This window comes from Marmota flaviventris, chromosome Y (assembly GCF_047511675.1).
Source record: "Marmota flaviventris isolate mMarFla1 chromosome Y, mMarFla1.hap1, whole genome shotgun sequence".
Classification (NCBI taxonomy): domain Eukaryota; kingdom Metazoa; phylum Chordata; class Mammalia; order Rodentia; family Sciuridae; genus Marmota; species Marmota flaviventris.
Window position 1 is genome coordinate 15,477,737 of NC_092519.1, and position 26,667 is coordinate 15,504,403.

Below are 26,667 nucleotides of genomic sequence, written 5' to 3' on the forward strand. Positions count from 1 at the left end.
GCAGGTCTGCAGAGCCAGCTTCAGGAGAGGAGCGAGCCTGTGTTGGTGTCTCGGACGACACCATCTCAGTGTCCCCCTGCCCTCTGCCCGGGACCTGCTGCTCTGCCTGCAGCTCATACTGGCCGCCCTCCTCTGCTCTGGGGTGATCCCCACGGCCAGGCCACGAGGCCCACGAGGCCCTCTCCCTGTGGAGCCTGCTGGGGTCGGGCAGGGCGGACCCACACCTGCAGCAGCCGCACCGCCCCCAGGTGACACTTGCAGAAATCGTGTTGAGGTTTTCCCAGGACGGCGGGTCCTGGCTTCGGCACCCCCTGCGCCGTCCTGGGTCTTTCTGATGTGCAGGTGGCTGGCACCTCAGCTCCTTCTAAGGAACTGTCCCCAAGAGGGTGGCATGGTTCCGGAGGCAGATGTGCCCCGGGTGACAGTGCCCCGAGGGAGCAAGGGAGGGGGTGAGCCTGGAGAGTGCTGAGGCCCCGGCCATCCCACACTGAGGGTTTGCTGGTGGTCACAGGTGGGAGGACACCCGAGGCCAGGCAGGGGCGTACCCTTGGGGCCTGTGGGGGCTGCCTGTGGTGCAGGCCCTGGACCGTTCCCTTTAATGGGGGTGGACATTTGGGGCATGCCAGCCTTGAGCAGAAGCCACTGCTGCTGGGCGTGGACAGATGGACTCCTCCACACTGACCCCTCCACCACCCTGTCAGGAGACTGTCCGGGAGTCGCGGACAGCACCTCAGAGCCCTGCTCTAGGGTGACAGAACAGGCAGGCGGTGCCCTGATGCCCACGGCCCCCGCGCCCAGCCGGGAAGCCGGACGGCCTTGGACCTCCCGAGCAGCCGTCACGCTGAGGCTGAACCAGGCTCTAGAGAAAGGGGGTGTTTTCTTTTGTTTGGTTGATTTCCACTGAAGACAGGTGCGCCCGATAGCCAGTTCCTTAAACACGCCGTGTCCACTGAGGATGCTTTTGTTCTAGATACATATTTCTCGGGGAGAAACCAGCTTACTGGGGTGTCCTTTCAGAAGAGCCTGGGCACCCGGGCCTTGTTTGAGAAGGCGGTGTGTTGACTTTCCCTGCTCTCCCCTCTCAGTGCTGGGGTGCCACGTGGTTTCTGCACCTTGGTTGACTGAGGGCTCCCACTGATTGGGATCATTTGCTGGGGTGACCTTTGGGAATCGTGGGGCTTATTAAGATTTGTCAGTTATGAAGTGTGCTTTCCCATCACGTGTGGGCGTGAGTCAGATGGGGGCAAGGGGGCCCTCCCCTGGAGGGCTGGTGGCACCCATCACCGGGCCGACCCCCGTCTCCCATTCTGTGGCTCGCTGGTGCGGCCCGGGGCTCTGCTCTGGACACAGCTTCTCACGGCCGCTGACCGCTGGCCCAGGGACCACACGTGGAGGGACGGGGCGCGGGGTAAAGAAGGCAGGTGGTGGACTCTCGAGCTGAGCGGATTCCTGGAGGTACGTTTGAACCTACTCGGCAGCGCCCCTTGCCGACTGTGTGTGCTTGTTAAAAGTGACCTAGAGAAGGGCACGGCTCTGTGACTGCAGTGTCGTACCGTGGCTGGGTTTGGTAGCAGTGCAACGTCGGCCAGCTCTTGGGTTGGTTCCCCGTAAGTCTCCCTTGGCATCCGTGGACGCCCAGTGACACCACAGCCCAGGGCTGCTCACACGGTGCCCCGTACATGCCAGTGAGCGGCGTCTGCCCGGAACCCACAGCCCTGCTCCCTGACCCTCAGTCGCCTCCGCGCAGCCTATCCCTAGTGAACAGGATGTAGTGCTACTCGATGGTCGTCACACTGTGCGCGGGGGTGACGGCAAGAGAGCCGTCTGTGCTGCGCAGGGCTCGGGGCTGCTCTCCTGCTGTTCTCACTGTCTGGCTGCTGGGACCACAGATGGTCGGAGCCGCGTGCAGAGGCGGCCTGACTGAACAGTCCTGCGGCCGCAGACCCTGGGCCTGCACCAGGCACTGGGGGGCCAGGGCTCCTCCTGCAGCCCTGTTGTGAATGTGGACAGGACGCTGTGTCCTCCCACCTGGGAGCTTGCCTGCGCTGGGGTTCACGGTGCCAGCCTCTGTGGCTCCGTCTCCTACCTGCCCCTTCCTCGCCTGCTTGCTCCATTCAATACCTGCCCTGGAGCTCCTCTGGGTGGGGTCCGGTGTCCCCTAAGGCAGCTCCTCGGTCCCTGGTTGCCACACGTTGAAAACCCAGTTGGGTTTCCTGGTGGAGATGGCGGGAGGGTGACGCTCCTCCGTGGGCCGGGTAACGCGCCGGATCCCTGGCACAGCGTGCTTGGACCTTCACCCCTGGGTTCTTCGAAAGCGCTGTACCTTTAATTTTCAGGATGCTGTCATCAGCTTGTCGGGTCATTTGATCTGAGGAATTTAATTACTTGTTTAGATCCGTCCCTATTCTGCTGAGGATTTAGGGTGATTTTATCTACATTGTGGGGAAAGTGGCTGTGTGTGCAGTCCCCGACAGATTGATAATCCTCCAGCTCTGTGTGTTTTAAATCAAAAGCTCTGTGACGTTCCCGGCTCTGAGTAAGCACTGTCTGAACCGTCTTGAAAGGAGACAGAGTTTTCTGGCTTTGGAGTCGCGTTTCCTGGCGTTCCCCCTCCTGCCCCGAGCTCACCTTGGCTGGGCTCGGGCTGTGCCTGGGCCTCCCCGGGCTCTCCTCTCTGTCCCTGTCACTCTCGCTGCCTGTCCAGGGTCCCAGGAGCAGGACGGCTGCCACACAGGGCTGCAGGAGGAGGGCAGGGGGCGGGCAGGGCCGTGGCCCACCCTGAAGCCCAGGCAGGAGCTGAGCCCCCACCAGCCACCTGTGCTGCTCCACGCAGGAGCGGGGGCTGCCATCGCCCCATCAGGAGGGTACAGCGTTCCCAGAGGGAGGGCCGCCAGCCCTGGGCCAGGAGGGCGGCCTGCGGGGCGGCCTGTGGTGACCCTGAGGCCGACCACGAGCACCCAGCACCGTGCGGAGCAGACCCCAGGGCAGCCGGCACAGGAACAGCGAGCCCTGAGCAGCTGGGGAGACCCCGTCTGCAAATAAGATGCAAACTAGGGCCGGGAGGGGCCTTGGGGTCCAGGGCCCTGAGTTCAATCCCCGGTAACCCCCCCCCAAAAAAAAAAAAATCCCTGGTGGTGGAGGGCGTAGCCCATGCAGGAGAGCTGCTCCCTGCCTTGGGTGCACTGGGGTGTCACAGGGGGTGAGGGTCACACTGCTGGGACCCATGCTCTCACAGGTGTCCCTCCCCTCGTGAGGTAGGTGCAAGGGGAAGTGCAGTAGCTGGCACCGCGGTGGCCACCCTCGGGAGACGAGGCCCACCCGGCACCCTGCCCACCAGTGCAGCTGGCGGCCTGGGCGTCTGGGAGGAGAGGATGTGGGGGTTCAGAGCTGCAGAGACTCTCGATTATGAGCATCTCGCACTCGGACAACTTCCAGAGCCGACTCGGGCAGTTCCAGGGGAGCACAGACACAAGAGCCGACGTGCTTCTAGTGTTTCCTAGGCATCTGCATCCGTGTCCCTGGACAAGTGGACATTCGCGAGGCCCCCTCCTTACAGCTGGGGTTCAGTGCTCAGCCAGCTTGTCCCCACGCCAGGACACACCCTGTGTGTGTTCCCTTCTCACCTCGAAGGCTGTGGGAGCGTCCGTGGCCAGGTGCCTCCTGACTAGGAGTCCATCCAGGGGACAGTGTGACAAGTCTCTGACGGTGTGGACCTCACGCCTGACCATGCGTGGTGCCATCCCGGCATACTGGGGAATGCCAGGTAGAGCTGTGGGACGGAGTGCAGGTCCCCAAGGCCACACTGGGACCTGGTCCAGGGGGTACAAAGCACTGCAAGGCCGGCTGCGTCCGGCACCCTCGATGGCAGTGACCTTCAGCCATTTCCGCCATCTGCCTGGGTCTCCCCGGAAGCCTCTTGCGCAGAGCGAGGCCTGCGTGGTGTCTGTCTCCCACTTCCTGTCAGTGTGTCTGGGCACTAGAACTCTCCGTCTCTCCGTCTCTGCAGATACGGAGCGGCTGTATTCCGTGGTGTTCCAGGAAATCTGTGGTCGCTACGGGAAGGAGTACAGCTGGGACGTCAAGTCGCTGGTCATGGGCAAGACGGCCCTGGAAGCGGCTCAGATCATCATCGACGTCCTGCAGCTGCCCATGTCCAAAGAGGAGCTGGTGGAGGAGAGCCAGGCCAAGCTCCAGGGGCTGTTCCCTGCAGCCCAGCTCATGCCAGGTGCGTGTCTCCCGCCTCAGGGCCGCGGTGGGAAGCCTGCCCCCGACCTGGGGAGGCGCTCGAGGTCCACGCGCTCGGCTTACCTTTCTGTGTCCCGTACAGTCTCGGGACCCCAGAGTTGGGTGCACACCGTGGGGTGTGGTGACGCTGTGTTCTCTCGGGGGCTGCTAAAACCACACGCGTCAGTTTCACTGATGCCTGGGTCCAAACACACCTGGGTTTTGTTTTTATCAATATCCTGCCTTTTTTTTTTTTTTCTTCCCTGCAGTGCTGGCAGTCCAGCCCAGGGCCTTGCTCATGCGAGGCAGGCGCTCTACCCCGAGTCACCCCCAGCTCTTTGTCAGCCGTCTCTAACGGCTGTGTTCCTCTTGGAATTACTCCAGAGTCGAGCTCCAGCAGTGGCTTTGCCTTGGTCTTTGCAAAATCAGATATAGGATTAATATTTCAGCAACTATTCAAACTTTTAACGGTGCGATAAGCAGCTAAATCTCTCCACAGAGCCTTAATTTTCAAAAAGTTAGAGCCCTGATTCATTTTTATTTATCGTGTTTGTATGCCTGTCAGGTAGCCCTTAAATTCTTAATAGTTTCTGGAGGGGTGCTCGGGATGGACCCAGGGCCTGCCTTGTGCCGGGGAAGTGCTCCCCTGAGCTGCCCTCCTCCCTGCCCCAGCTCAGGCTGCTGCTTGGCCCGAGTCCAGTCCCTTGGGCCTGTTAACTGAGGTCCGTCGGCCCTCGATCGCCTGCTAAAGACAGAAGGGCAGGGGTTCCTGAGTACAGGCCAGGAATTGGGCTCTCTGACCCCTCTAGGTGAAGAGGGAGTGCTCTCTAAGATTCCTGGGGCCAGGGGAGAGATCTGCAGCCACCAGGTCACCGTGGACCTGCAGCTGTGTCAGGGGAATCGTGCAGTCGCGCTCTTACTTGTATGATCCCGTTTCTCTGCATCTTGACCTTCCTGTACCATTTGTGCATGAAGTAGCCCTGGCGAGTCTTGAGGGAACCCATCTGGACAGTTAACACTTGTGTTTCACATTGGGGTTCACACGGCACGGCCTCCACGGGCGCCTCACCAGTGCTGTGGGTGAGTGGTTCACCTGTACTCTGTTGCCACCTCGCGGGTCCGCAGGGCCTTCACCTTGCAGATCTGACACCACCCCCTCGGCCTCTGCAGCCAGCCCCCTGCCGCTGCTTCTGGGAGCTTGGCCCCTCTGGGCACCTGTGCTCGGTGGAATCCTGCAGGGTCGGTCCTCTGGATGGGCCAGTCTCACTGAGCACCACGTCCTGGGAGCACCACGTCCTGGGAGCACCACGTTGGAGCACGTGACGTGTGTCCTCCATGAGGCGGAGTAGCGTTCCCTCGTGTGCGGGCCGCGCCTCCTTTCCTCGCCACCGTCTTGGGGGCTCGGTGTGTGCTCCTGCTTCCCGGCCTCTGAAGAATGCTGCTCTGAGCCTGGGCTGGGCCGTCCCTGAGGGCCAGCGTTCAGTTTTTCAGGGGTGTGCCCAGAAGTGAAGGAACTGCCACGGAGGCCGCACATCCCCTTTCTCTTCTTGCTGGTCCCGGGGGTTGAACCGGGGGTGCTTGACCGCTGAGCTCTAGGGTCTCACCAGACTGCTGAGTCTCAGTTGCGGAGGCCCGCGTCTCACTGGGTCCTCCCGCCTCAGCCCTCCGCGTGCCTAGTTCACAGTGGGTGACACCTGTCCTACAGTGGTGTGGTGACGTCTCACTGTGGCTGTGAACTGGCGTTTCCTGGGGATGTAGAGCATCTGAAGGAGCTCTGCCCATCTCTAGCGGTGGAGAAATGCTCCTCGCGCCCTTTGTCCTTCCGTGATGTGGTCTTTTGTTCTTGCTGTGCCATCTCTCCAGTGCGCTCCTCGTCTCCTCCCACGAGTTGATCACTGCACGTCTTGGGTCCCATCTTGGCTCCACTTTGATGAATTCTGAACGTGGCCCTGGTTACAGGTCCGACTGTGTTCCCTCCCGTGGGAATGTCCCTTTGTCCCCTGCCATGTGTTCCAGTCTTCTCTTTCCTGTGGCCAGGGCTCTGGCTGTCTTGTCACAGAGTGTCCGTCCCCACGTGGGAGGGCTCATTTCTGGGCTTGTGGACTCCATGGGCCACACTGTTGTGGTGACCACAGGTTTGTGACACCTGTTGAGAGCAGGAAGTGACGGTTTCCCGCTCTGGCCTGTTTGTCCAGATGGCTCCTGGCTGCTCTGGGTCTCTAAAAATTCCAGGCAGGTTTCGGGGTGGGTTTCTCTATTCCTGAAAAGACCCCACTGGGATTTGGGTGGGATTGTTTGAACTCACAGGCTGCTGTCCTGGCTCTGAGCACGTCGGCTGCCGTGGCGTTTGCGTGGTCTGTGGGCGTCCCCCTTAATCTCTTCCTGCCGTTCTGGGGTCTGGGTGCACAGGCCGATCAGCCGCAGTGGGTCGTCCCTGAGTCTGTGTTCTTTAGGCCATCCGAACGCCCTGGATTCAGTGACTTCCTCTGGAGCTGTTGGTTGTATGTGCAGAGATGTGGCTGATTCTGTTGGCTTTGTGTCCTACGACTCCTCTGAGTGGGTCTGTTTGCTTTAGCAGTTTGGTGTGCACAGGTGTGTCCCCCTGCAAGTTTCTCCGTGTGCACTGCCATCTTACCTGTGAACCATCTTACCTGACCTCTGTTCCAGGGTGGGTTCCCGTGTTCCTCCCTCTCCCTGTTGCTCTAGCTAGACCTGCCATGCTGGGAGGCCTCCTGTCCTGCCCAGGCCTGGGGGGAAGGCTCCGGCCCCTTGCTGGACTGTGACCGTCTGTTCTGGGAAGCTGCTGGCTCTTCTCCGTGCTCGGCCTCTGCAGTGCTTTGCCTGCCCCAGGGGAGTGACCGTGGGTGCTGTCCTCTGCTCTTCCTGTGTTGAGCGAGCCCCTCTTGTGCTGCCAGCTGACTCTCTTGATTTGCTCTTGAACCTGAGCTCTGCCTCGCCTCATCAGGGGTGTGACCTGCGGTTCTTACCCTGCTCCGTGGGGTTCCCCGTGGAGCCCTGGCCCCAGCGGCTGGGACCGGAGGTCGCTGTGAGGATCGCTGCTGAGTCTCCCCACTCTCGTGGGCATGCTCAGTTCTGCTCTCACGACTCAGGCCTTGCAGGCCGAGCGTCTGGGACGTGCCCTTCCTGTAGGGCGTGCCCTTCCTGGGGTCACCCCGGCAGACGGCCCCCTCTCTAGCTCTCCCTTGCTGTGGGGCTGCAGTGCCCCCTCTTTTCGGATTCCTGTGTCCAGGTCTTCTTTTCCCGTAGATGGCTAAGGGCCTGTGGAGACCGTTTCCCGTGGCCCACCTTCTCTTCGGGTTGAGGAAGCAGCTACTGCGCGCAGCGGGAGCGCCGGGTCTTGCCCGTGCAGCCCCTTCCCTGCCTGCCTTCCCGTGCTCTGCTGTGGTTCTGCGCGCACCCCTCGTCCTGCTGGCCTGGACGCCTGGCTGGGACGCCGAGGGTCTGTGGGTGGAGGCCGCTGCAGTGCCCTCAGCTGCTGACCTCGTTGGTCCCCTGAGGCCAGGTGTCCGGTGACGAGGGGCCGGTCACGGAGGGCCTGGCCGATGAACGCCACCAGGAGCCCCACGTTCAAAGCCTGGCCCCTGGCACGCGCCTCAGGGCGCTCTTGTTGTTCCTCCCTGTGACAGGGTGGGGGGTACTGGAGAGCGCCCTTAGTCGGTCACTGTGACCCTTAACTGGAGATTGTGTGCTTGACCTCCCAGGGACACGGAGGAGCCCTGCTCGGCCACGGCACAGGTCTCCCCGCAGCCCGAGGCCCTAGGCACGCCCCAGGCAGCCCCCTGGCTCTGCTCACTCTGCTCAGCAGGACCCTGAGCAGAGGCAGAGGACCTGGTGCAGGGCAGTGCAGGGTGGCCCTGCGGAGCAGAGACCGAGTCAGGCTGAGAAGACTGGACGCCACAGTGATGGGGAGTGGCCTGAGGGGAGGCCGAGGAGGGGGAGGTGGCCTAAGGGACAGAGCAGGGGAAGGGAGAGGAGGACCACAAGAGCGCATAGGGACAGGATGGGCGCGCAGGGCAGGGACGAGGGCGCAGGGATGAGAGCGCAGGGATGGCGGAGCACAGCCTCCTGCCCCTCGCCCCTCTCCTGGCGGGGGGTGCGCCTCTTCTGCATCCACCCGTCTCCTCTTTGCCCTCAGCCAATCCCAGTCCCACCCTGGGGGACACTTGTGTCATTGTTCAGTGACACAGAAGGGCCCTGTCCCCTTCCCAGGTCTGGAGAGGTGCTTTGGTGCACCTGCCACTTTGTCCCCTCCTGCGCTGCGAGGGGTGCTTCTCCCTGGAAGCGTCCTGTGGGAGGACAGTGTGGGGCCTGGACGTCACCAGGAGCTCATCAGGAAGGAGGGGCTGCAGAGAAGGGTGACCTCATGTCACATTGTTCCTCCTCCTGCTCTCTGGGCCACCGTGGGGCCAGGGAGGTCTGGGCAAGTGAGCTGGGGGAGCGGGCGGCCCTGGTGTCCCGTGGGCCTGTCTGCTCGATTGGGGTCAGGGCTCTGTGTGTCCTTGCAGTGGAGGTGTCGCCTGGCTGTGACGCAGTGGGTGGCCCTCCCTGTCGCCCTCAGGAGGGTGTCTCCAGGCTGGGCTGGGCCTGAGCCTGCCAGCAGGGCCCTGGGTGGGGTGGAGGGGCCCCCGGGAGGACGGTGCCCGGCACCTCAGGGCTGCATCGCCGAGTGCCCTGGGCGCCCTGGAAGGGTGGTGAGGAGGGGCCCGCTGCCCGAGGGCGGGGCAGACCTCCCGCCTAGGCCTGGACGCGCGGCTGTGGGCAGCGAGGGTTGCAGAGCTGCTCAGGTGAGGGGCCTGGAGAAGGAGAGCATGTGGCTCACGTCCTGGGAGCTCTCTGAGTTTCTGAAACAGTCACTGTCACTCCACCCGAGTCGCGTGGCCTTAGAACATCTCCACCTGGGATGTCAAGCAGTGTGTCCACCCTGTGGCTACCTCCTCGTGTTTCCAGCCCCTCTTCCTGGGAGGGGGTCCTCTGGGATGGATGAAGCTGCGTTTGGTGTCCCTGAACGGAGAGCTTCACACTGGAAGGCCACTGACCAGAAAGCCAGGGCCTCCTCGTGTCCCGGGCCCTGGCCCTGTCCTCTCCCATGTTGTCATGGAGAGTGGCGTCTGGGCCTGGGGAGGAGTGGGACAGGCGCCGAGGTCCTGAGCGCCCTCCCCGGGCCGCAGTGCTGTGCTCCCTCCTGGGCAGGCTGGGCGCTGTGCCACGCAGGGCCTCCTGGGGCTGGACTGCGGCTGCACCAAGCCTGAGCTCGGCGCTCTCACGTCCGCTGCCCACAGCGCCCTCTGCAGAGCACAGAGCTGAGGGGGGAGCAGACAGTGGGGACTGGTCAGTGGGGGTTAGTCCTCTGCATGTCCTGCTTGGCCCTGGTCACGGCACGAGGCGGGGGCACTGACATCCCTACTGTGCAGTGCCGTGCTCTGACTGCCCCAGACCTGGTGCATGTGAAGGCACAGCGTGGGGCTAAGAGGTGGGACCCTTAGGGGAAGGGGCAGCCCCATGGGTGGGGTCTGGGCTGGCTTCACAGAGGGCCCGCAGAGCGGCTCCGGCCCTTCTCTCTCTCCGCTGCCCTGTGAGCACGCAGCGCGCTGCCCCTGGGTGGGGAGGGGAGCTCATGAAGGAGGCGCCAGGCCATGTGGGGCCAGGGAGCCTCTCTGGGGACAGAGCCAGTTCCTCGTCTCTTGGACTTCAGGCTGCTTACAGCTTCAGAACTGAAAGAAGTGGGTCTGTCCTCTTTACAAACCGCCAGCCTCAGGTGTGTTGTTACGCACACCCCTGGCCCCGCCCTGGTCCCACCCTGAGACCCCCTGGGGGTGCTGGGGCACTGTGGCTGGCTCTTGAGGGGCTGGTCTCCCCCAGGGAAGGCTCCGCCCTCATGTGAAGCCCGCCCTGTTTGTGGCCTCCCTCCCTCTGCACAGTGCCCAGGAGAGCACCAGCCAGGACGGAAGCCCAGCTGCAGCCTGCCGGTAGCCCAGGCCCTCTCCTTGCTGGGTGGGACCCGCCCCCTCCCCCGCCCCCTCCCCCGCCCTCGCCCTCTGCCTTTTGTGGGACCCGCCCTCTGCCTTTTGTGGGACCCACCCTCTGCCTTTTGTGGGACCCACCCTCTGCCTTTTGTGGAAGGATCATTTCCTTCTTGGCTCACTCCTTCCTGTCGGGTCCCAGAGCTGTCTGCAGCTGTCCCTGCCCCTGCCCCTGCCCTGGCCTCTGCCCTGGCCTCTGCCCTGGCCTCTGCCCCTGCCCTGGCCTCTGCCTCTGCCCTGGCCTCTGCCCCTGCCTCCCACCCCCACCCTGGGCGGGCGTTCCTGCTCCTGGGCTGCTGCTCCCCTCCCTCCTAGACCTGGGCATCCAGAGCAGGTGCTGGGAGCCCCTGGAGGGTCTCTGTCCTCGGGGGCTGTGCTTTAAGCAGGGGAGTGGGCCCCCCTGGCAGCTTCCTGTCAGAAGGACTCGGGAAGGGGTCCCTGGAGGGGTGGGGGAGGAGAAGCTGGTTGCTGTGGGGGGGGGAGGGGACAGCTCCCTGAGTGGGGGTGGGGGTCTGAGCTGGGGCCAGGGGAGCGCCCTGGGTGGGGGGGTGGGGGGAGCAGCACACTGCAGTCTGCAGGGCCAGGAAGGGGACGCTTCTGTCCTCCTGGAAGCCAGGCTCCTCCTCCCTGTGGCGGCTCCAGGAACAGGCCAGGACCTCTCTGTCCTCCAAGTCCCGGCCCCTGCTGACCTCTGACCTGCTGGCAGCTCCCTGGGGAGGAGAGAGGCTGGGGCCTTTGAAGGGGCATTGTTATGCCGGATTCCTGGGCCCCACAGACCTCCCGGAGCCCATGCCATCACACAAGAGTCTTCATCAGAAGCTCCAGCTGGACACACAGCCGTTTCCCCCACAGCCGTCCCAGGGAGTGAGTCCTGCCCTTAGTTCAGTGAGGATCTGTAGGTCTAGGGGACACTCTGTGGCCACAACACCACACAGCAGGTCACCCCACACCAGGGAAAGTCAGACAAGAACTCTTAGCACTGACCAGCACGCTCACTGGAGGAACAAGTGGGTCAGGGTGACTGGTGAGTTCAAGAGGTGGACACATTTGAACCGATGGGTCTAGACCCTGAGGGGTTGGGTGGCCGGATCACGTTATCCATCCCCTAAACTACTGGGAGGGTCACCTGCATTCCAGATACTGCCCCTGTGTCACGCTGGTTGGTTCTTGCTGTGCTCTGAAGTAGGCCTCAAGCATTCTTTTGGTCTTACATTTGCTGAGTCAAGGACACTGGTAGGACACATGACTCTGCAGGGTAGCTATGTGCCCCGGAACAGGTTTTCCCAGGACAAGGCTCATTCCCATCCCCTGTGGCCAAGACACAGAACTGGCCTGTGGGGGTGGGTCAGAAGGTCTGAGTGGACCCGAGCCCTGGGGTGGCAGGGTGCGTGTTGCTGGCCACAACTAGACCCACCTGCGGGCCTGGCAGCAAGGGCCTCCGAGCTAGGAGCTGAGCGGAAGGCGGGGCAGCTGGGCCCTCCCAGAGCCACCAAGGCCTGGGTCCGCTCCCAGGAGAGGAGGCAGAGTCTCAGGCACATGCTCCTGTGCCTCAGGAAGTCTGCCGCCACGCAGGACAGGAGGGTCGGGCGTGGGGACAGTGTCCTCTCATGGCCACAGGCCACATCAGGGGCCACTCCTCTTGGCTCGCGTCTGCGTTTCTGCACTTGCCTGGCACGGCACGAGGGTGGGCGTCCCCTGAGCCCTGCCGGCCTCCCCTGGTGGCTTGCTGCTCTGTGCAGGGCTCGGCCAGCCCTGTCCCCCAGCCTCTGCGACCTGCCCAGGGCCAGCTGCTGCTCTGCCCCGGGGCTGGGCGGCAGGGACTGGTCCTGCAGACACTGCGGGTCATCTGTGACTACCTGTGACAGTCCTGCTTCCCTCAGGTTGAAGTGTGGGCGCTGGAGAAGCACCCAGGCCAGCACCCAGAGCGGGGCTCACTTAAAAAGGGCGACACAGACTTCTCCCCGTGGAGCACCCAGGACACCTTACAGCTCCCTGTGGGAGGGGCAGGTCCTAGGACAGGTCACCTTGGCAACAGGTTGGAGCAGGGCAGGTTCTTGATAAGACCCCTGGGGGGGGGGGAGACAGTCTCCAACTTCCCAGACTCGCTCAAGATGGGCCTCCCTGACCAACCTGACTCCACTTACCTATGGACACTGCCTGATTCTGGCTTCACTGCCGGGGACCAGTGGCAGCCTGCTCATGCACCTGGGGGCTGGGAGGCACGGACTGCAGCCTGGGGCAGTGGCCAGCCATGATTTATGCTGGCCTGCACTTAGGGCCTGACTCCCTGGGGACAGAGCAGCGGTCACACCAGAGTCCTGACCGTCCCCTCCTGTGCAGGCCTGCTCTCCAGGTTGGCATGCAGTCTCCCATCTGGGGGCCATACCTGGTGGGGTCGGGGCTCAGCCGAGACCTTTAGGACCCACATGGCACCAAGGTCTGCTTCCGGGCAGTGGGGGGCCCAGGGGCGGAATCCCAGCCCTCAGTTATGGGTCCCTCTGGCTGTCCACTGCTTTCCTGTCTGGGGGCAGCGGCAGGAGGGGGGACATGACCTCTAGGAGGCAGGAACTCTGGCAGAGAGAAGGCATCTGTCCAGGTCCCGTCGCAGGGGCAGCTCCCCCTCCCTCCCTCCCCGTCTCCGTACCCGGCTGTGGGCTGTGCCCATCAGTCCCACAGGGGTTAGGGGCTGCAGTCTCACTAGCACAGCCATGGACCCCAGAAGAGTGACCTTTGCCACGTCTAGGAAGCTGGCCTGAGTGGTGTTAGGTCCCTTGCCACCAGAGCATCACGGTGTCCTGCTACTTGGGGTCACAGGTTTGGGTGTGGCCTCAGCCTCCTGCCCGTCCCCCCATGGAAGTGGTTGCCCTTGGCATTCCTGACACACAGGGGGGACGTGGGGGCCGCGGGGCTGCGTGACCACCCGAGCTCCTGCAGGCCCCTTTACGGAGGTGGAGATGCAGAGGTGCTCTGAGCCAGGACTCCTGCGGCCCTGGTGCCCTGGGCCATGGCTTGGCTTGGGGATCACCCTCTGGTCGCAGAAGCCCCTGCACTTGGGCCCTGCCTCCGAAGGCTCTGCTGGTGGCCGTCTGTCTTTGGGGTTGTTCAGCTGACTCTTGATCACGCTGGGCCTCTGTAGTTCTTAATGGGCAGCTGTGCCAACTTGGCAAGAAGCACGCAGGTGACCGGCCACGCGCCAACATTCCTGCGTATTTCACCAGACTGTGCCTGGGTCTAGGGACATCTGTGCCCAGAGCAGAGAAGGAGCCCTGCAGATATCTGTGTCCCTGGAGAAGGGGACACGCCCCGAGCCTCCACCTCCTGTCCCCTGGGGAGTCCAGCTCTGGGGTGATGTGGGCGGGAGTCCTTCTGCTAAGAAGCTCCTCACCGCAGGCTGCTAACTACCGCACGCATCCTGGACTAAGGAATGACCTTCGGGTCTTTGCCCCCAGTGACCCGAGATGTGGTGTGACTGGGCACGTGGACATCTGCACTGCGTTTCTGTTTGTAAACACGTGGCGGCAGGCACTCCCATGGATTTGGAAGCGTAAGGGCAGGGGTTACGTTAGAGGGGACCGGCTCAATGTCCCCACAGACACGGTACAGCACGCGCTAGGGCCACGGCGTTGACGTCTCTGCAGGGTGCTGTCCGGGAAGAACAGTGAAAGGAAACAGTCTTGGTTTCCTGTACAAGCCCGAGGCCGGGTCAGTGATGTCCAGCTTGGTTTGAGGTGACCATGGGGAGACGCAGGACCGTGCCCGTCTTGCTGAGCATGCTCGAGGCAGGTGAGTCCGTTCTGCACGGGAGGCTTGCTGAGCAGTTGGCTTGCATGGGACTGACCTGAGAGGCGCTCACCTCTCCTCCAGTGCCTCGCTGCACGGGAGTTGAACTGGGGGGTCTTCCCGCGTCTTCCCTCGTCTCCAGTTTTCTGTTCATCCTGTGCACTGGGCAGGGCAGGTCCACTTCACGCCTTAGAGGTCACCTCAGGATGCAGAGAAGTGGAGGAGGGTGGCACGCTGACCTCGGCTTGGAGGCCGTTGCAGGGCCACCTTGAGAGAATCGAGTGGGGTCTTCTGTGTGACGAATCCAGCGCCTTCTTCACATCTGTGCCATGAAGCTCTGTCCTTTTCTGACAAGTGAGTTTGGATGGTCTTGCCGTATGGAATTGCAACAGAGAACGGAGAGGATTCAATAAGCCGTCGACACCTTCTGACTTACATTGTTCTCTTGCTGATAACAACGTGCTGTTTAAGTAGATGTTTTGTACTTTGGTTTGAAGCGACAAATCCTTGGAGCAGCAACCTTAGAGCTGGGCAGGCGCTGATCAGGAGGCCTCTGACTCTGTCGATGGAGGAGTCATTTGTAGCTGTGATTGGCAGCTGCGATGGGGAGCCTGGGTGCCGGAGCAGGCCTCTGGGTGCGTCTTCTCTCTGGGCAGCGCCCGCCGGCCCTCCCTCCCTCCCTCCCGTGAGCCGTGATGAATCTCTCCCGAGTCGTTCCTGCCAGGTGCTGTGGTCCCAGGCTCAGAAAGCCAACTGCTCAGCCTGCTCCATCAGATTCCTCTCGGCCTCCGTGGGCAGTGCACCTTCCTCCTGGTACAGCGGGGCCTTCTGGAAAGAGGGCCTTCCAGGGAGAAGGGAGGGTGCTACTAATTTACGGCTTGCTTTGGGGCAGAAGAGCTGTTGTTTCTCTGACCTGCCCAGGGAACGGGACTTGGGGTTCCTCTGACTCATGCTGGGGGCGGTAAAGGTACCAGGGACAGAGGACAGGACAGAGGTTAGTCCCGTGGCCCTGACTTCAGAACAGGCTGCGTGGCAGCCCACCGTGTTGGGGGCACCTCTCTGAGCCCACCCAGCTGGCGCGTCCTGGCCTAGAGCCCTGCTCTGCTCAGGCACCCCTGAGGGAAGCCTGGTGTGGCCTTCCCTGCAAGGGCACGGGTGGGAGAAAGGTCAGGCAGCCTGGTGCGGTCAGGGGACACGTGCTGAGGAGGTGTCGCAGAGGCAGCCCTGGGACTCGGGAGCTGAGGGAGTGTTAGCAGGAGTCCAGTGGCCTCAGGCTGACTTGGGGGACTCTGCAAAGGCCCTGTGGCCAGCCAGATCCGTCCAGGTGCTGCCTGGATCTGAGCATCAGGGCAGGACAGTTGGGCTAGTCGGTCCCTCCCTGGGACACGGCGCCTGAGGTTGGACGTGTAGGGAGCGGAGGTGAGTGTTGCCCGGGGTTTCAGAGGCTCCACTGCGTGACCTGGTCTCTGCGGGCCTTTGAGCCCAGGGCGGCCCAGGTGCAGTGGTGGGAGCTGCACTGAGGCAGACCTGCTCCCTTCAGGGTAGCCTGGAGCAAAGGGCTGGGAGGCAGGGCCGCCTCCCCCCCACCCCCTCTCCAAGGCGCAGGGCCCCACCCCCGGGACCCCCTCCAAGGTGCATCACTCCCTCCCAGGCGCAGGGTCTCTCCCCCTCCCACCCCCTCCCAGGCGCATGGCCCCCAACCCCCTCCCAGGAGCAGGGTCCCGCCCCCTCCCACCCCCTCCCAGGTGCAAGGCGCCCCCACTCCCTCTAAGGCGCAGGGGTCCTCCTGGGACCTCCCGATACCTCCCCCAACAGGCCTCCCCAGATTCCACCAACCACCTCCCAGGATCCCCCAGGCTGGGGACCACACCTGTGACCCAGGATCCTTGGGGACATCCAGGGCAGGCTGCAGCTGGGCTCTTCACCAGGGGTCCCCCGCATCCCCCCACAAGCCCAGCCTGCAATGGCCCTGGTGCGGATTCCCACTCTGCCCTGAGCTGGGCCCCTGTTGCAGAAGGTCCAGAGCCCTTCCCTCCTGCAGGAGTCTTTCTCTTGTACACCCAGCCTCTTCCTCCCTCTGGCCCGACCCTGCCCACCCCCTGCCCACCCCCCGCCCACCCCCTGCCTCCCGTGCTGCAGGGCCAGGTCCCTGAGTTCCACAGCTGTTCACGCTCTGCAGAGGCCCCTGGGAATGAGTGCTGCAGGTCTGGGCACGGTCACGGTGCCCTGTCGCAGCCCATGCCTTCCCCGCAGTGCAGAAGTCCTTGGGACCGCCTGGGGAAGGGGGGGGCCTGCCAACACCAGCGACGGCCTAGGTGGACGCGCGTTCCCAGGAGCTGGCATCCAGGCCCATGGGGTCGGCAGCCTTGAATGAGGACTCTGAGAGGCCCACACACAGCTGTGCGGCCACCCCACCTTCCTGCAAGCGGCCACAAGCAGACGGCGTGTCGTGCAGGACATTTCCCTAGGCATGGGCACAGGTGCAAGATTGAAACAGAAAAGGCCTGTGTTTCAGCCACTTACAAATCTATGTGATGTTTATCATTACCATTCTAAACACCGCGTGAGTGTGGTGCTGTGTGTGTGTCCTGGGGGGCCTCAGGCTGAAACTGGATCCCCAGGCCACAGCCTCGGGAGCCTTGGGTCAGAGCTGAGGCCAGGGCCCTCTGTGGGAGGAACCGGTGTCAGAGCAAGTGCTGTCTTCCGCCTACACGGGGGGCGCCTTAGGACCCCGCCGCACATGCCAGTGTTTATGACGAAGGCCCGCGGAGAGGACGGGCCAGCCCTGGACAGACTCCCCGCCCCTGCACAGGTAACTGAACGGCAGTTCTGAATCCACGTTTAACCTGCGAAGCCCCGAGGTTGCTGCTCCGCAGATGTCATCTACTGTGACACAGGTGTGTGATCACTGGTTGCTGAGTGTAAGGTCCTACAGGGGGCTCCCATCTGGGAGGTTAGGACAGCGTGGGGCCATCCACAGGTTGGAAGCGCGTACCTCTCGTACAGAGTTTGGAGACACCTGTGGTTGCCAGTGGCTGCGTCCTAGGCTTGACGTCACATGCTGCTGTCTTCTGTGCCGAGAACCCTGCGCAGGACTCTCCTGCGAGTTTCCCGCTGATGGATCTAGGGCAGCCTGCCCGGGTCTCCTGAGAGCCACCCCGTCCCATGCCTCCTGACACAGAGTGCAGGACCCGAGGGGCACAGACGCCCGGCCGAGCCCTGGCCTCCCAACCCCCACTCAGCCTGCTTCCTCTCCTCTTGCCTTGGGACAGACCCAGGACGGAAGGGAGACGGTGCCTGTCACGACAGCTCCCCTGAGGTCACTGCCCTTCTGTTGGCTGAGGCGCACACCTGGTACGGGGGGAGGGGAGCGCAGCACCTGGTACAGGGGGAGGGGCGGAGCAGCCCAGGACACCTTGTGCTGGGTCTCTCCCGCTTCAAGGATGGGTGTGACCTTGGAGAGTGGGCTGAGGCCCCCAGGGGACCTTGACAGAGCAGGAAACTGCCCCCCTGAGCGTCCCCCAGGGGAGGGGGGAGGGCTCAGGAGAGGCTGTCCTGGGTGTCCAGAGGGTCTTCATAGCCAGGAAGTGGAACTGGCCTCAGGAGCCCCCGCCAGGACCTGCCTGGGTTGTGTGAGCGTGGTCCCTTGTTTGGAGTCTACGTGGCTCCTACATCTCCAACCAGCAAGGACACAAGCCGTAGGGGGACACTTGTCACTGTGCTTTCCTGCCCGTCTCTCCGCTGCTGGCTTCCTGAAGAGCTGGGGTTCACATGACCAAGTTATGAACGAGGCTCTCTGTGGGCACGTGGTTTGGGGGGTCCAGTCCCTGGGCAGATGGCCCCTTGGCTCCAGGCTGAAGAGCATGGCTGGCAGGGACCTTGTGGTGAAGCAGCCCTCCCCCTCAGAGTGAGCCAGCAAGTGGAAGGAGAGGAAGAGACTGGGGTCCCAGTGCCCCCTTCCACGGCTCAGCCCCCAAACATGAAGACCTTCCCCTGGGCCTCACTCCTGGAGGTCTGGCCACCTTCCGTTGGCACCAGCCTGGGGACCGAGGCTTCAGTGCCCAGGCCCTCGGGAGACACTGCCGATCCAGACGGCGGCCGGTGGTTCTTGGTGCTGGTCTTCAAGGGCTCTCTCTGTCCCGAGGCTCCCTCCTCTGTAGCCTCTGCTCTTGTTCTGGGGACCCCCTGACTCGCGTCCCCCTGAGCCCTGATTGCACGTGGCTGTTCCTGTTAGCAGCAGGACCCTCTTTTGCCTGGGTCTTCACATGGGAGCCTTTGCACACGCCTGGCCCTGCGTGCGTGCTGCTCCGTCACAGTCGAGACGGACCTGTGCCTTGGTTCCCGAGGCCACTGTGAGGAAGCTCCGGAATCGGGGACTTGTACCAGCAGCTGAGCCAGCTGGCTGCAGCCCTGAGGGCACACTTCCCAGACCTGGGCTGCTGCTCGGGGGCCCAGGGAGGCTCCCTCCTGCCTTCCAGCTCCTGGGCTCCTCCTCTGGGTCTGGGTCCCCTCTGTGTGTCTTGGGAGGACACTGCCATTGCATGAGGCCCACCCTGACCCAGGATGAGTCCTTCACTTAAAGACCCTGGGTCCAGACAAGGTCGGGTAGAGGAGGGCCGTACCTTAGGGGGCCACCGTGCACCCCCTCTACTCAGCCCATAACCTCTACTGTGGCGCGTGTGCTGTGGGTCCCCTGCCCCTAGGGGACTGGCAGAGGAGCCTGGGCCGGGTGCGGGGGTCCCCACTCCTCAGGATGCAGCAGGAGGGTGGACGGACAGCGCGAGCTAGGCGGCAGGACAGGCCCCTGCGCAGCACTGTGATGTGGCTTCCAGGGGGCTGGGCGGCTCTGGCCCTCCAGCCACGTGTCCCTCCCCAGGGCTCCCTCCCACGCTCCTGGCCATGAGCTCTTCAGACGTGAGTCTCTGCACCCAGGGCGTCCGCGCTGGGCCCGGCTCTGCAGGGGGTCAGCTGTGCGGGTGGTCAGCTGTGCGGGTGGGCTCCCCTCCTTGCCCAGTTCCTCCCCCCTCGCGCTCAGGCCAGGGCCCGTGGAGCTAGCTGGCCGGTTTCCATGCACACGTCACTCACGGGGGCTTGGGGAGCACCCCTGAAGCCTGTGGCGCTGTCAGTCTCGCTGCACTTTCCCTTGAGAGTGTTCTCCCCACCCTGGGCCCCGAGGAGGATCCAGCCTGTGCCTGTGGTGATGCTGTGCCTTGCCCTGCAGGGCAGCCTGGGGAAGCTGACCCCGGCCATGGACACTGCCCTTCCCCGCAGCCAGCCCTGGGAGCTGTGGGGGTTCCCTTACTTGTCAACTAAGCAGCTTCTCCCCAGGACTGGCCCATGTACCCCCTACAGCCCTGTCCTTCTCAGAGTGCACCGGCAGTGCTGGTGGCCAGCATGTCCTGGACGTGAGCTTCTGGAGGGACAGTGACACGTTCCTTGTTACCGAGCGTTAATGCAGGGCTGCGCAGCCGGCTCGCGTGGACTGGGCTTCCCTGCCCTGCACTCGCATCACCCACAGCAGCTGAGGGGTCCCTCTGTGCTGCTGGTCGCTGGCAGAAGTGGAGGCCCAGGGCGAGAGTCCCGAGCCTGAGACCTGCCTTCAGACGGTTGTCATGGGCCCCTTTCCCTCTGCTCCCAAAGGCTTCGCGGGACCTTGGCCCGTGAGCTTGCTTGGGACCAGTTGTGGACGGCAGGTAGGGGACAGTGCTGTGGAGCACGGCTCAGGGCCCTCCCCAGACTGCAGAAAACTACCCGAAGCCCCTTTGGGCTCCTGGGCGGGTGTGCCCTGCAGTTGGAGACGCGCTTTAGTGCGCCCTGACTGCGCCCCTGCTGCTGCTACGTTAGTACCTTGAAAATAACCACAGGAAGAACAGTGTGACAGGATCGGCTTCAACAAAACACAGCGGTGACATTAAAAATTCATAGCACCAAAGAACCTGAACCATTTTTTTTCTTTTTACAGCATGCTTCAGAGATGAGCATGCACTCCCTTGACTTTTTGAACTTGGTTAAGATGCCATGTGCGCATCTTTTTAGTTGGGGTGCTTGGGGGACTCTGCTGTGATCCCTGAGTATCCAGAAGGAGGTGCATTATTGCCCCGCTCTTGTAATTGCCTTTTGCCCGCCGTCCAGTTGTCCCCGGGTCTCTGGGATGCGGCTCCTGCCTGCAGTCAGGTGTGATGCGGGTCTGCAGGTGCTGCCGGCCACCTCAGGGTGTGGCTACTCGTGGGCAGCTCCGCAGCAGCTCCCAGATGCGCGCCTTTGCTCGGGGACCTCTGTGCAGGCGCAGGCGTGTGTGTGGACGGGGGCTGAGGCAGCTGCAGCTCTCTTCCTCTGGCTTGTGTGCGGCTTTGGCGTCCGGGAAGTGCGGTGGCGTGAGGACCTGGGGAGCGCTCCTCCACTTGCCTGAACGGGTTGCGAGTTTCCTGCCTGCGGCTCAGGCCCCTGTAGCCTGGAGAGGGAAGGCCTTGCCTGCACCTTGTTTCCTTCCTGGCTGGAGGCCGTTCGGCCCGTCCCTGTCTTCCCACGAGCTGGTGTCTGTCCCAGGCTGGGCTCCGGAGCCAGGGTCCCAGCTGCTGGCGTGAAGGGGCTCCAGCTTCCATCCGCTCTCTGACCCCGGCCGGCTGGCTGGCTGAGCTCCCTCTTCCTGTCTCCCTGGGCCGGCCAGCTGTGGCCCGCCTGCCTGCTGCTTGATGACCTCTTCCAGGAACCAGCTGTGGTCCTGCAGCTTCTCGCCGGCTCCTCCTCTTCCTCCTCCTGCCGCCTTCTCCCTTCCACTCCTCTAGGTGTGCCCAGGGACCCGGCCGTGGCTTGTTCTCTACACTCTTGTCAGAGTCCCCGGGAGGTCACCTTGACCTAGGAGCGTGTTGTTCACATGCAGACACCTGTGGTTTCCCAGCACCATCCACTGTTGATAGCACACTTAGCTCTGTCTTGCTCAGGGAGCAGATTCTGCCTGATCTCAATGACTGAAAAACTTTGAGAACGATGTCATCATGGGTTATAGTACCTCTGTCTTCTGGAAAGTGACCAGGATTCTACTGTGAATTTGTGTTCATATTACAGACCCTAGGTCAGACCTTGGACGTCCGCCCTCCCTCGCCCACTTGCTGTGTGCTTGTCCTGCCGTTACCCAGACGGGACGGGAGGGAGGCTGCGGTCTACCCTCGTGCGTCTCTCCATTCACTGATCCTTACTGTGTTTGCCTTATGTAGCCTGAAGCCGTGTCACGTGGTATGCACACATTCAGAGCTGTCTGCTTTGATGAGTCGTGTGTTATCACAACAGAGTGTCCCTCTGTGTCCCTGGTAATGGCCCGTCACTGTTCTGAGATCCTTCTGCCTGTGCTTCGTCTGGCGGTGTCCGGGGGAGCCGCGTTATCTGTGGCTCTCTCCCTTTGTGCTTTTAACCTGCTCTGTGTCTGCCTCGGAGTTGGTCTCTGTGGACCGCAGGCGCTGGGCTGCCCCTTTGGGTCCCCACCTCTGCTTGGGCGCACTGGTGACCAGTGTGAAGCCGCTGCTGGGCCGGTTCTGCCGACGACCTCATCTGTGTCTGCTCCGGTTGACTGCTCTTGCCTCTGGGTGAGTCGTGTTCGTCTGTTGCAGGACTGCAGTGTCGGTGTGTGGGGACGCTGTGTCCTTACCCCGGCGGGCGCAGGACGCCTTGACCTGCCTGTCATGGGGTGGGGCCGCCGGGCCTGCCTCTCAGCCTCAGCTGGCACCCTTTCTCCAGGTCATCCCCTGCCATGGCCCTGTCCCCCCGCAGGAGATTGTAGGTGTGCCAGTTTCTGTGACAGGTAGAGGTCCTGCCCCTTGTCACTGGTAAACAGTGACACGGCAGTTGTTTGGAATACGTTCAGCTAAGCCCTGGGGTTCGGCTGGTCCAGGTGTCCTTCCCAGCAGTCTCAGGGCAGGTGGCAGTTGTGGCTCCTGTGACCCAGGTACCAGCCTGTGTCCCTGTCTGATGGGCAGCTGTGTCCCTATGTCCTGTGGTCACTGCTCCTCGCCATGGCCGCGTGGGGTGCTCTTGCCTGGTGCTGCTCCTGGGCTGTGAAGGACGCGGCTGCTTCTCCCTGGTGCCGGGGCGGGTGCCGAGCTGACCCTGTGTCCTGCTTCTCCTCCCCTCTGCGGGGCCGCTGGGCCCCCCTCACCCCAGCGTGGGGTGGCCACCCACTGTGTGCGCAGTACAGATGGTTCTCAGAAAGGCCCAGAGCGTGGTCCTGCGTGCTCGCTGCCTGAGATCAGAGACACGGTCGGGTCGGCAGCTCCACCGGGCCCTGGCCTTCTCCTGCGCCCTGCGTGCCCCAGGGGTCCCCGCCTCCCCCAGCTGCTGTGTGCCCGCCACGCCTCTTTCCAGGAAATCGTCTCCTGCTCCCTGTGCAGGGCAGCGCCACAGTAGTACCTGCGCTGACGTCCTGCTTTCTGTCTCCACCTCTGTGTAGGGCTGTGTCTGAGCTGGGGACCCCTCCTAGACGGCCCCTCAGCCATCAGACAGTCCCCTGGAGGAGGTGGCTGGAGCCTGCTGTTGCTCACTGTGACAGGCGCCAGGTGAGCCGCCTTCACGGAAGCTCAAAACTTCAGAGGTTTCAGTCTGTGGCCACTGGGGCCGGTCACTTTGGGTCTGTGGCAAGGGCAGCATCTGGTGGGTGTTGAGAGCCAGGCCGGTGCCTGGCATTTGCCGAGGGAGTGTTTGAAGGGTGAGGCCAGGGAACCACTGAGATGATGATCTGAGTTGAGCTGTGTGTGATCGCTGAGATGCCGGGTCCACTGTGTACTTGACCTTTACTGTCGGGCAGTGGGGCCGCTCTTGCTGCCTACTTTGGAGGTCTGTGGGGATTCCCAAAGAGTTCCCACTGGTTGGGGCAGTGCCAGTGGAGGGATTTCCAGAGGAGGGATCTCCAGTTGGTGTGTGGTGTGTCCCGGGAGAAGGCTGCGTGGGTGGTGTTCGCGGGAGTTCGGAGACAAGGTTTGTTCCTGCTTCAGTGGCTCGAGATTAGTGCCCAGGCAGACTGCGGCAGGTGGGGGCAGGTGGCTGAGGAGGGCTGTCGCCTCCTGGCAGCGAGGAAGCAGAGATGGGCAAGAGCAGGTGCCCAGGGTCTCCGTCCACGCCAGGCCCCTGGCTCCTGGGCCCCACTGCAGGACCACCCCTGCTCCTGGCACCCGGCCTGGGGACCCAGCCTCCAGCGCACGGCCTTTGGGGGCTGCTCCAAGTCCCCCCTGCAGCCCCCCCCCCCAGGCGAGCCGTCCCCCACTCTGGGGTCTCTGTCCTGCTCACAGGGGCCGAGAAGCTGATCCACCACCTGCGGAAGCACAGCATACCCTTCGCCCTGGCCACCAGCTCGGGGACCACGTCCTTCGAGATGAAGACCGGCAGACACAAGGCCTTCTTCTGCCTGTTTGACCACATCGTGCTGGGGGACGACCCCGAGGTGAAGGGCGGCAAGCCCGACCCCGACATCTTCCTCACCTGCGCCCGGAGGTTCTCCCCTGCGCCGCCCCTGGAGCAGGTAGGCTGGGTGCGGGCTGCGAGGGTCCCGCTGTGGCTGCACCGAGCAGAGCCACGTGGCGCCCGCTGAACACCAGGGCTTGGTGCCTGTCCCTGGCCGGCAGCCGGTGAGGTCAGAGCTGCGCCCCAGTCCCCAGTGACACTGGGCCAGGCCCACAGTGGACACCCCACTGCCCGAAGGGGACAGCGTGGCGGGGCGGGGAGGGGCTCCCTGCCCCAACCAGGGCTGTCACCCTCCCTCAATCAGGGCCACTCCCTGCAGCACTGCTCTACCCAGGGAGTCCCCCGGCCCCCCCAGCCTGTCCCCCGAGTTCCGAGGAGCTCCGCAGGACCCTGCTGCCCCAGCTACTTGAGAAGCCACTTTCTGCTGTGCAGAGGGCTTTGCTCCTCGGGCAGATCCGTCCATCCTGAGGTCGGACTTGAGATGTCTCCCGGGGAGGAGGCAGCTGGGCAGGGGCACTGCGGCCCTTCAGGGCCCTGGGCCCCTCCGTAGACCCATGAAGTCCTCAGGAAGCCAACACTCTGCCGGCCTCCTGGTCCCAACTTCTGGGAACTCCCCCTTCATGACACTTGGGAACAAAGCCTCTGCCTTCTCTTGGTAAAAGAATCCCACAGTCCCCAGTCACCAGCCTGCACGGGGAGGGAGGGAACGCTCTTCCTCCCCGACACAGAGACTGGGTGAAGCACGCGACCCCAAGGCAGGACAGCGAGGCGAACCAACCCTGGGAAAGAGGGAGGGTCTGCCTGGGCGCGGCTGGAGGAAACCAGGTGCTGGGTTGGCTCAGCAGGGTGAGGGCACGAGGAGGAGGTCAGTGGTGACAGGGCGGCAGGCTGGGGCACAGCGAGACCCTCACCCTGCAGAAGCAAGCCGCCCTTCAGGCGTCCCCTTACCGGGGGCTGGGGACGGGGGCTCGAGGATCAGTCAATCACCAGAGGACGGCCCGGACTCCTGTGGCCCCCAGGAGCACTCTGAGCTGGAGTGGGGGACGCCCGGTTCCTGGGACACTGCAGTCCCCCTCGGCCACCAGCGCACCCCAGTCCTGAGGGGACCCAGTCCTGACAGATGAACATCGCATTCGTCCAGGCAGGGAGCAGGCGGGAAGTTTAAAGAGGCCACCTCTCTCCTTCCCCGAGGGCGGGGGAACTTGCAGGGCGCTTCAGACGCCTACAAAGCAGCTGAAAAGTGACCCTAACCCTCCAGGGCTCAGCCTCCGGCTGTGGTCCATGCAGGGCCTAGTGGGAATGGCCCTGTGACTTCCTGCCGCGGCCCTCAGGGTCCTTCCCGGGGACCCCGCAGGGTGTTCAGGGACGTGTTGGGGGCAGCTTGGTCCAGGTTGTGTGGGCGCTGTGTGAGGGCGGAGGGACGGCCTGCCCTGGGTCCAGGTGCACAATCCCGTGTGGTGGCCAGGCCAGGGTCACAGGGGCGCGCACACCAGTGTGTCCAGGAGACGGGCTGGGGAGGCCCTGGGACTGCACGGTCGTTGCCGTCCTGTCCGTGATGGCACGTGACTGGTCAGAGGAGAGCAGCCCTTCGTGTGGAAAGGGCAGGCCAGCTCCCAGGCTCTCACCCCGGGGCACCGTGTGGGCGCTGGGCACCTGTGTCCTGCAGCTGTCACCCCTGCCCTGCGGGGGCTCTGGGGCCCTCCCACGGTGGTGTGCTGTGGTAGAGTTGGCGGGCTCCTGCTCCGGGGGCCACCCCCGCAGGGTGTTGGGCAGTGTGTGGGGGCGCGGCCGCGGGGCAGGAGGATCAGGGCCGCTCCTGGCCTTGTCCTGCAGCCTCCCCTCGGACAAGGAGAGTTGGGTTCAGAACTCGGGGTGCCTGGGAATCGCTTTCCCCCCCACCCCGCCCCATTCCCCGTCTCCCTGGAACTTGGGCCCAAGTGGCAAAGCGTTGTCTGCAGGTGTCCATCCTGGCCCTTCTGCCTCCATGCGCGTGCTGTCTTGGTCCTCCCGCCCCGGCCCCACCTCTGCCCTGCCCTTGGGGTGCGCTCACCTCCCGTGAGCTCCTGCGCGGACTCCAGGCCTTCGCTCCTGGGAGGGCCTAAGGAAATCCCAGGGAAGCTCAGGGGACCCGTGGAGCAGGCGGGGGGTGGGACGCTCCCAGCTCAGCCCGGTCTGGAGTCTGGGGTCCCAGGGCCCACCCACCCGGAGCCCTCTGCGCCTGGCGACTCCGCCGCCCAGCCAGGCCCAGCGTCTCCGCCCCCAGTGGGTCCTCCTGGCCGCGGCTCTCGCCTCTTACCACAGGGTTCCCTCTCCTCCGTCTCTTCTGCTTGCGACCTTTTTGATCCATGTCTTTTGGGGTCCGCCCCCTTGGTAGGCTTTCTCCTGTCCCTCGTCTGGGTCTCCCCAGCTGTCCTCCTGGCAGCAGCTGTCCAGGGGCTTCCCACGTCACCTGGCCCTGTCAGCCCTCCGCCTGTGAGCCAGGTCACCTCTCCCCAGGGCACTCTGAAAACCCTGTCGTGTGGGAGCACTCCTGTCCCCTGTCCACCCGGGACCTCCCAGTGTGACTGGTCCCTCTGTGGTCGCCTGCCTGACCCCAGAACAGACGCTCCTCCCCAGCCCCACGGCCACATGCAGTATCAGTCGGCAGCTGCTTGACAGGTTGTGTCTCTAGAAACTGCATCAGCTACGGTCGGGGACAGGCCTCGCCGTGGACAGAGCACTGTGGGACCCTCGCCCTGCGGCCTCTTGCCTCCTTGAGCATGTGCCCGCCCTCCAGCTCCCGTGGAGCCCTCGCCCTGGGGCTCTCTCCCGGAGCACCCCCTGGAGCACCCCCTGGAGCCCTTGGGGGGGGGGCAGTTGAGCAGTTTCTGGGTTTGCTGCGGCCCCCCTTCAGCCATTCTAAGAGCACAGAGCCCTGCCCCGGCCCATCTCCTTTTCTGTTGCCTCTCCCTGTGCCTGTGCCCTCAGGCTGCTGTCCAGCAGCCCCCGGTGGGGACCTGCCCTAGGCCCCTGCCTCAGCCCTGCCGGCCTCCAGCTCACCCCCACCCACTCCCACCCTCAGGGGACTTGTCCTCTGTGGAGCTGTGGTGTCTGGCTCCCCGCCTACTGCCACCTCTGTGAGGGTCCTTCAGCCTGGCGCAGGCCACGCCGTGGTCAGCCCCTGTGGCCTCCTGCC

At 63.6% G+C, this 26,667-nt stretch overlaps 1 protein-coding gene across 1 annotated transcript in view; it reads left to right on the top strand.

Annotated features, from left to right (window-relative positions):
- Positions 1 to 26,667, top strand: part of LOC114106837 (pseudouridine-5'-phosphatase) — a 58,350-nt gene that overhangs the window by 20,262 nt on the left and 11,421 nt on the right. The window contains exons 2-3 of the mRNA XM_071606995.1: positions 4,007 to 4,225; positions 23,321 to 23,550. Coding sequence (XP_071463096.1) covers positions 4,007 to 4,225; positions 23,321 to 23,550 — 449 coding nt within the window. The remainder of the gene's footprint in view (positions 1 to 4,006; positions 4,226 to 23,320; positions 23,551 to 26,667) is intronic.